Here is a 10,029-nt window from a genome sequence, read left to right as displayed (position 1 = left end):
AACTCCACCCCTTGACAGGCGCCCCACCCCAATGTCTTGGGACCAATGTCCCAGGGCCAGCACCAGTGGGGCCTAAAGCAGGGCACAGGTTGGCAGGGGTCTGTGGAGCTGGGCTAAGCTGCACCAGCAGGGAGAGGGGGGAGCTGGCCTGGCTCCAGAGAGCCCCTACAGGCTGGGACCCTGTGCTCCTGCCACCCTGCTCTGGGCCCCACTGGCACTGGCCCTGGGACACCGGTGTGGGCCCTGTGTTCCCACTGGCTCCTGCACCTGCTCACTTCCAGTGCCGCCCAGCCCCGTGGTACAGGCAGGGGGCAGCACACAGCCCCAACCCCCTACTTGCTGGAAGGGAAGAAGCTGGTGCTGAGTGCAGGGAAAAGTGGCCCCTCACCCGCCCCATGGCTGGTGCTGCCTGCTCGCAGCTCACACGGGACTGTCTGGAGGAGGCACAGGCCTGCCCCGCGTGGGCTGCAAGCAGCTAAAGTGCAGGGCACTGGCCATAGTGTGAGCAAGAGGCCGCTTTTCCTTGCACTCAGCACCAGCTTGTAACCTGGCCCTGCTGCCAGCCTGGGCTCTGCGCCGGCTCTGGGCTTGTCTGTCAGCAGCAGCAGCTGTGCCCCGCACTCTTGCCGCACCAGGCAGTGTTGGCTGCTGCTGCCTGCCCGGAGATCGTGGGCTGGGCAGCCCAGAGGCGACAGTGGCGAACACCGCCAGGCGCGGCAAGTGTGGGGGCCGCAGCTGCTGTCACCACGCACAGCCCTGACGGGCGAGCCCAGAGTCAGCACGGGGGCCCAAGCTGGCAGTGGGGCTGGGTTACAATGTAGTGCTGAGTGCGGGGGTGGAAAAGCCGCCCCTTGCCCACCCCATGTCCAGCCCCCTGCTGCAGCCGTTTGCAGCCTGCTGGGCCATCCGGAGCAGGCACAGGCAGCCCCACATGGGCTGCAAGCGGCTGCAGTGCAAGATGAGGGCCACAGGGCAGGCGAGGGGCTGCTCCCCCCCCATGCTCAGCTTTTCCCCGGGCCACTTTTCCCCAGGCTTCTTCCCTGCCCAGGGTCCCCCCCACCCCTTCCCTGAGGTTCTGGCACCACCAGGGCAGCCATGTGGTCCCAGGCCAGAAGCCCTAGCTGGGGCTTCCGGCTGGGGGGGCGGGGCCAGGCAGGCCCTGCTGTTGTCCAAGCCCGCTGGGCTTCCCCTGGGTCCTATTGCCCTTGGTTCCTGTCGTTTTTGACAGGAACCAAGGGTAGATAAATGTTAATTTTCTAAATTTTTTAGGGGCCCCACAGGCTGGATAGAATGGCCTCCTGAGCCAGATCCAGCCCGTGGGCTGTATTTTGCCCACTCTTGCACTAGAGGGACACTGAGCAGATATTCCAGCCTGCCTTGCTGCAGGGATTCCTCTGGCACAGTTGTTTCCTGAGAACAGGGCAGAGAAAAGCACTCATGTCTGCCTGGCTGACACCACCCACAGCTAGACTTGGCTTTTATGGAAAGCTAGGTTCATTTGGCTAGCAAGCTTATGGAGGAAACTGTGGCACAGGAAGCTGAATGACTTGCGGAGGGAGAAACTGAGGCTTGGGGGGGCCAGATATTAGTGGCAGGGCCCCACTCCACTCTTTCTCTGGGTACCCCCAGTCGAATCCTAGCCTGTGTGCACAATTTGGGAAGAGCCAGTGGGCCAGCTGACAGCTCAAGGCATCATGGTTGGGATAATTCAGGGTTAATTCTTGCCTCCAAAGCAGTACGTTGAAAATCATGCATCTCTCCAACCCCCACCCTGCCCTGTTGTTCCCAGCCAGCAAGCTGCACCCCCCTGAGCACTGCCTACACCACATTTATTTCTTTGGAAAGTTTCTGGGGATGCTTTTTTCCCAGGTTTTTTTACATTAAGTAGAGTAGGAAAACAGAGGAGGGTCAGAGTGGAAGGGATCAGTGCATTCTGGGATGCTGAAAGACTGATATCGCTAGGGAGCAGACACTTTTGAGGTTCCTGTTAAAAATACTGCTCTCCTGAGATAAATTTTGACTGAAAGGGCACAACTCTTGTGACTTTTCACTAGCACTTGTGACATCGCAAATGATTTGTACATATGTCTGCTCACACTTTGGGACATCACAAATGGATTTGGAATGGCATAAACTGAACAGGGGCCAAGGCCATAAGAGACAACTGATGTAACTTTTGCTTGTAGAATCTTTTTAGACTTTGAATTCTCCCCATCAGTAGCGATGGTGGGATGGATCTGGCAATTCCTAAACGTGGCCCATTCATTAAAGAAAAAAGGTTATTTGTAGGTTAGCGATAAGTCAACTAAATTAAGCAGCAGGAAAACATATCATCGGTTACTTAGCATTTCATTTGGGAGAAGAAAATCAAGAAATTCTAATATAAAAGACTAAATCTGTCTATCTGTCCATAATACTTTATTCACGCTCTGATTGGCTGATGGAAACAGCCAATCAGAGTGCTCCGAGCATGGGGGAGTGCCACCATGATTCCAAACCCACGCCAAGGACCGGACAGAGGGTAGTGGAGCTGAGGTCAGCAGCTCTGGCCTCAGCTCCCCGACCCCACTCCCTGCAAGAGGCAGAACAACAACTGCATGGGGCATTAGGTGGCGGCACTCCATTCCAGCTCCCCCACCCTCCGGTCATTCTTGATGGGCAATTGGCTAGTACATTAAGAATGACAGATCAAACATTACACAACAAACCTTACAGTGAATTTCTAATGTCCAAAAACTAGAGCCAGGATTTGGGGAGTTAAATATAAGACTATAATCATGATACAGTAAGAGCTCCTTTATTTTGCATGATTGACAGGGAAAGACTTTATAAATGACTTCATTTTGCAGATTAATGACTATGCTCCTCTCTCTGGCCAACTTTACACGTGCTGTGGGGTGGGGGGTGGGGAATTTAATTAGAGTGGCTGTAAGTATGGTGGGGGCACTTTAACTAATGCTCATTTGATGAGCTTTAATTAAAGCACCCCCACTGCCATTTTGAAGCACTGGGATGCTGAATGCACATGATGCTGAGGCTTCTGAAGCATGCTAATTAGCAGATTAATCAAATCTGCCCTGACGTGTGCTAATAGGCACATGTTAGAGCAGGCATCGGGCACATGTATAGGTGTCCTCTGGTTTTGGCTGACCTGATCAACCGCTAACCTAGCCTCTGGTGCAGCACTGCTTGCCAGTTAGAAAGCAGCATGCCTGAAGTCACCAGTCACCTCCTAGCAAAAGAGCAGCACTGTGTTATAGGCAGAGACAGTGGAAGTTTCTGAATTTGCAGTCACTCCCTTCTAAATCACTTAGATGGAGCTTCGTTCTATTGTAACAGGGAATTCTTTAAGAAGATACTGGATGTTTAAAAAGGCGAATTTTTATACCTGTGTATGGAGCATACTATACTGTCTGAAGGCAACTCATATTGAGCCCCATCTGTGGGACCTATGAAATAATTCTTAAAATGTCCTCAAGACAACTCTTTCCTCAGGCCTAAAAAACATGTCTGGTTCTTAATCAACATTTCCCTAAGAGCCTATGTACTTGGCCCTAAAGTCAATAAAAATTCCCTTAGGAACTAAAAGTTCATGTTTTGGGTTAGAAGCAAATTATTTCCTAACACCAACAAAAATGAAAAATAAAGAAGGACTTCACAGTTCACAGAGTCCCTATAAGTAACTGAAAATGACTTCCATAAAGCCAGTATTTTCATTGTCAGTCTGTTAGCTTGTTAAAAATGTTGCAGTGTAATGAAAAGTCCTCCCCAGCCTTTGCACAAGTTTTGTTTTTGAGTTAATTGTGTGTTCAGAGTTACAAACCAAAAATTGTAGCAGACCCATTTTGCACACCATAGGGTCTTGTAGAGCTATGACATTGCAGGACAATTAGAAGGACAGTTCTGTGGTAAGTCTTGGAGCTGTTGAACATGCAGGTTTGTTTTTAAATTCTTACTTGCCACTCCAAAAAATCTTCAGAGACTACGTTCCACAACAGACCTGATTATTAGTAGGGCTTCAAACTCACCACACTTTTTTCCAGCCATAATTTGGAGCACTAATACCTGATTTTTCCTGCAAATTGAATGTTTAAAAGGATGTGCATAACCACAATTTTTTATTATCCCAAATTGAGGAAACAAACAGTGGGGCTGGTTTTACTAATTTTACCATGCACGATAAGCAGCTTGTGTGGAATTTTGCAGATCACGTTAAGACAAAATCTTGTGCAAATCATGATTTCTTCTAAACTGACTGCTGCTGTATGCTGTGGTTTGCTCCTAGGACCAGAAAAAATGAGGATTATATGATAAATAGCAGGGGGAAAACTTGCAGTGTGGTTTGTGCTGTAATGCAGTTCTTGGCACCCCTCAGCCTTTTTATATTTGTCATGCAGAAATAGGACTATCTGTGATGTGTATGTGAGTAAAAGAGACTCAGCATAAAGTGTTAGCACTGTGTTTTCACAGATAATGTTGTGTATAAAGTATACAAATGTTGTCCAAACATATTTATGTTTCATGTCTGTGGCGAAAATGTGAGCAGGACTAGGTTGCAAATGTTTTGCAGTTATTCATGCAGTGGGGTATAGATTTGTCTGGTCTCTACACCCCCTGATGAAGTTGTTGCAACTGTAGGACCTTATCCTGCATTTTGCTGGACACATTGTTCCCTCTACGATGTGCTGAATATCAGTTCAAAAAAGGTGCATGTTCTGCTTTTCTTTGTGTAAAAGCTGCATTAACCAGAAACTGTGCCTTTGCTCATATGTGGGAGTGCTGTTCAGGTAATGTGTGTGTGGTTGTGGAAAGTTTGCAAAAGGTGGCATGTCTTCTCTAAAAGCAGGCATGGCTGTGCAATGCGCTGTGTGCTGCTATCCGTTAAGTGCGTGTTTGTGGCACCAAAAAATAACCAGTGTAAATTAAAGCTCACTTTGACAGCTTCAAAATACCAGTTTCTGCATAGCATTATGCATCCAACAAGGGTGCATATATCAATAGTACCGGTCACCCACTAATGTGAATCTTTCTTGTAAAAAGTCCATTGTCAGCTGTTACACATCAGCAAGCCCACTGGTGTGGGATACTCTCCTTGCAGAGCTTGATGTCTAATGCCAGCTATACATATATGCTGGTGAAACAAATGCTGTACTCCAGTGTATATACCTAACAGGAAGCTGGCAAGACTGCCTTATAACTCAGCATCTTGTAGCAACTATCCAGATAGTAACAGCTATAGGTCCACATTAACAAATACCTTCATACTGTATTCCATATGTTGTATACCCTATTGCCATATTTGCAATAGCAGCATACTGACTGCTAGTTATATATCACCTGAAAGCATACTGATTAACAAAGTGCCACCAAAATTCATGGAAAACTCCCTTTTTTATCTGATTGATTCTAACTAAGCCATAGGAGTCCAACCACAGGAATTGCAATCCTTGCTCTGTGAGGTTTGAGATGGATTTCTGCACAACTGTGTAGTGTTCCTGGCTCTTTTCCCTTACGGGCTCATCTAGAAACAAAATGCATAATTTTATAGCATCTATATATCTTTTGGGGTAATGGACCATTGAGGACATTAAATCACAAGCACTGATGGTTCCACACAGACAGATGCACATTTATGTTAAGGGGAAAAGGCTTGCAGTGACCCACTAGTGACTTGCTGGGTTGTACAGCCTAAACCTAACAATATATCCACATCCTATTTGTAAAATCAGCTGATTATTATTGGACAAGCTATGCACCCAACAAACAGTCAACTGCTAAGTGGGCTCAGCACAATATCTTCCTGGAATCCTGTAAGTTCATAATTCAAATTGTTGACAAGAATGAGGACTAGATCACTGGGTCACACTGACACCTGTCTGTGGTTTGTCATGTGTACGTGATTCTTCTCACTTGTTTACAGGCTCTCCCTCTCTACCAGATAAGTACCGCCACACTCGGGAGCTGATGATGCTGCTGCCAACTCACCGGGACCGACCAAGCAGTGCCATGTATCCTGCAGCAATCATGGAAAATGGACAGGTATCAGACTCATTATTCTTGCCGAATACAATCAGTGTGCCATTTGTAAATAGCATACAGATTTGTTGTTGTCATTTGTTAGTCATTTCACTTTGTCCCTCTTTACCTTCTTACTTTCTACTGCATGCACAGATGGCTTATTGCAGGGGTTTTCAACCTTTTCACATCGCTGTACCCCACCCGGTGGCCGGACATGGAGCAATGTACCTTTGGCCACCGAATGGGGGAGGTGGGTGGTGAGCAGCCACCGCATGCAAGCTTCCCCCGCATCTGGCCAGGCAGGCGGCAGCAGCATGGGATGTGCCCCCCCACCCGCACATACCCCTTAGAGCCATCTCAAGCACCCCCAGGGGTACGTGTACCCCTGGTTGACAACCCCTTGCTTACTGTATTTACCTGAATCCAAGGCAACTTTGAATTGAAGACAACCCCCCAATAAAATGTATAAATTTGTTATAATTTTCCATGTATAGAATCTAATTTTGCAAGACCATTTTAAATTCTGCCTCCACACCACTGCAGTGGGGTAGGGGAGAACAGAGGAGCAGGAGACAGGCAGAAAAGGCCTGACAGCCAGCAAGGGCAGGGAGTAGAGGTGGGAGTGAAGCAGAGGTTGTGAGAGACAAGTTGAAGTGGGGACAGTGGTTGCCTCTCCAACCCTGAATATGGGCTCTGGGTTGGAGTCAGAGTTGTAGCTGGAGCTGCAGCCACAGTGCCTGTTTCTCCCCTTCACACCTTCCAAACATACTGGAACCCAAGATGAGGGGTATTTCCCCCCCATGCTGAATGAAGGAAAAAAACCTCATCTTGTATTCAAGTAAATACAGTATTTCTAAGCTTGCATAGAGATTTCCATGCTAATGCCTCTTTATTTCAGAATCATAATTTTTTGGTACTAGGATGATGATGAGGATGTTGATTTCAGTGCATGTTACAGTTGTGGGTCCTCATTGTGGGGATGAGCTTTCTTGTATCCAACCTGCCCCACAGACACTGATCTTGTCACAAGCTGTCACATGACCTTACTTCTTTGTTCATTTGTTTAGAGTTCTGAAATTGTGTCCATCTTATGCTCTAGGTGCTGTGTACTAACATGATAAAATACAATTACAAGTGGTAAATTATAGATAAGTCTGAATGCTCCAAAAATATTTCACATTGTGATTCCAAACACAGACCTCTTCAGAGCAAAAGGAGACTTAAACTACATTCAGGTATCATACTGCAATTTATGATGGAAATCATCCAGAAAGGCCTGAGACTACAGTCTTGCAGCAGGATTTGAAGGTCAAAAGAACTATGAAGTTAGAACTATGAAGGTGGAAGCAAATTCTGTAGCTGAAAATTTCTCCCTTATACCAGCCCAACCATTCCTCATTAAACTTAGGGCTGAAGTATTTCATAGTATTAGCTGACCTGGGCTTCTGTGGAATCACCACAGAGTCACAAAGGATAGGAAATGGTTCCTCAAGTAACAAGACCTAGCCCTTACAAGGCTTTCAGGTTTGAAATTTCCTGGTGCGCAAATACAATGCAACTGAAATGGTTCCCAGCAATACAGTGTCTCGTAAAAGTTTCCAATTGCAATTTGCCTACTGGCATCCATGTGGAAACTCATCAAAGACTTCTAAATGCCATCTAAATGCCTTTTTTATTGCAGTCCCTTCCTTTAGCTAAAGGAAAATGGACAAAAAAGGTCACAGAGTTCTACATTAACAGATATGTAATTGTTTCCACTTTTCTGTGCTGCCTCCTTTCTCCTTTAGCCTCCAAATTTCCAGCGCGCCTTGATCCAGCAAGTGATCGGACCATGCAAACCATGCAGTGATCCCAATCTATCTGTGGCTGAGAAAGGTATTTTTTTCCTAGATGTATGCTTGATTCCTGTGGTAATTTTCTCCCTGTCATGGTAACATATTAATGGGTTTTCAACTCTGTTGACAAGAGTGCATTCTCTCGCATTCTTATGATGACAGCTTTACCGAACTGAAAGCTTCTGCCAATATAAAGGCATCTCAGCTAATACTTATGCAAAGGTAACAAGAACCTCCACTAAAAAAGCTTTTTATCTTTTATTTTTATTAATACTAACTGAACTCTGCAGTCCTTACTCAGAAAACTCCCATTTAGTTCATTGGGAACTTTGCCTAAATAAAGGCTACAGGATTTAGGCTAGCAATAATAACAACAATACTTATGCTGTACATAGAGCTTTTATTCTGCTAAATGTTTTCAAAATACTAATATATCCATGTATCCATCCTGTGAGGTACTTTTTGAGATTTGATCAATACTATCAGAGATGGACACTGTTCAATGAAATGGTTTGGGCTCTTTGAAGGTATGGGACATGAAGCCTTGCTGGCAAAAAAGACAACCATGTGGCTTTATGATGTTTACAGAGAACCCCTCCCAAAGCTGAGGGAAGCATGGAAGAAAACATAAGGCTGCTTTTTTTGAAAGTTTACCTAGTGGTTTGTGCTGACTCTGATCATGAATCAACCAGAGGGAAGAATCAACTTGTCAATAGTAATAGAAGATGACTAAGGTTGGAAATAGATGTGAAGGGTTATGAATGTGAAGATACGTGGCTTCATGCTTGATGTAACAGAAAAGGGGGAGCCAGTAGAGGGATAAAAATAGGGGGTCAGAAGATGCTCTCTGCAGTTGCATTCTGAATGAACATGAGTGGAGCAAAATCCCATTTGCTGAGCACACAAAAAGAGAGGTTGTCACAATCAAGACATGAGATTGAGAGCTTGGATTAGTATTAGTTGTGTGGACTGGTAGAAGGGGCCTATCTAAGAAAGCGTTGTCTATCCTACATAACACAGGCCATAGGACTTTTGTGAATTAATGCCTGCTACAATAGGTGTGATTTAACTAGAGTAGGGCTGGCCATATCTGGCCCACAAAGGTTAACGTGCTGCCTGTGGGCTCTCACCTGGCAAGGATTGAACTACAACTAGCCTGTGATTGTGCTAGAGCCATGGTCTCTGGGACAGGACAGTATAGCTGGAGGAGCCTGGTGAGTCTGCTGCCCACACAGTGGTGAGGGGAGCTCACACCGTTCACGCAGCAGTCACAGCAAGGGGGAGCTCATGCTACCCATGTGGCAGCACATGGGGGAGGAGGCTTGTGCCCCTACATGGCAGGGGTTCTCAGGGGTTTGCATGGCCTGCATCTCATGTGGTGTGTGCCCTGGGGCTTGCAACCAGTGTGGCACACAGTCTCTGGCTGCTCAGAAGTTTGATGCCCCTGAAGCAGAGGTGTTTTCTAGAAGAAGCATTAGAACATGGTCCATCTAGTCCAGTATCCTGTCTCCAGCAGTGACAGTAATAGATGCTGTGAAGGGAGAGTATATGAGTAGAGCACGTCTATAGTGATCCATCCCATGTCGTATTCTCCCTGGTGTCCAGCACCATTAGTTTATGGGTGTCAGAGGATACACCCCTGACTGTTCTGATAAATAGGTATTAATGTACCTATCCTTGATTAGTTTGTCTAGTCCCTTTTTTAAACTAACAATACTGACTGCCTCTAAAACCTCCTGTGTTGAGTTTCACAAGTTAAGTTTATGTTTTACCTAAAAAAGTACTTCCTCTTGTTTGTTTTAAACCTGTCTCCTGTTAATTTCAGGCAGTGGCCCCTGGTTCCAGTATTCTGGGACTTGATGAATAACAGTTCCCTGTTCACTTTATCCACAGACAGCATAATTTTCATAGTTTCATAGTTTCTAGGGTTGGAAGGGACCTGAGCAGATCATCTAGTCCAACCCCCTGCCATGGCAGGAAGAGCACTGGGGTCAAATGACCCCAGTAAGGTGGTCGTCCAACCTCCTCTTAAAAACCCCCAGGGTGGGAGCCTGCACCACCTCACTTGGAAGCTGGTTCCAGACTCTAGCCGCCCTGATGGTGAAGTAGCGCCTCCTGATGTCCAACTTAAACCTTCCCTCTGCCAGCTTGTGACCATTGTTCCTGGTCACTCCTT

General features: G+C 46.3%; 1 protein-coding gene across 1 annotated transcript in view; it reads left to right on the top strand.

The window, feature by feature from the left end:
- Nucleotides 1-10,029, top strand: part of DOCK3 (dedicator of cytokinesis 3) — a 791,467-nt gene that overhangs the window by 765,185 nt on the left and 16,253 nt on the right. The window contains exons 51-52 of the mRNA XM_019504626.1: nucleotides 5,921-6,039; nucleotides 7,806-7,893. Of these exons, the coding sequence (XP_019360171.1) occupies nucleotides 5,921-6,039; nucleotides 7,806-7,893 (207 nt within the window). The remainder of the gene's footprint in view (nucleotides 1-5,920; nucleotides 6,040-7,805; nucleotides 7,894-10,029) is intronic.

The sequence above is a fragment of the Gavialis gangeticus genome, unplaced genomic scaffold, assembly GCF_001723915.1.
Source record: "Gavialis gangeticus isolate Ggan-Ray unplaced genomic scaffold, GavGan_comp1, whole genome shotgun sequence".
In the NCBI taxonomy this organism is placed as follows: Eukaryota; Metazoa; Chordata; order Crocodylia; family Gavialidae; genus Gavialis; species Gavialis gangeticus.
The sequence above is the reverse complement of the archived record's forward strand: the minus strand, read 5'-3'. Positions and strand labels throughout refer to the sequence as shown.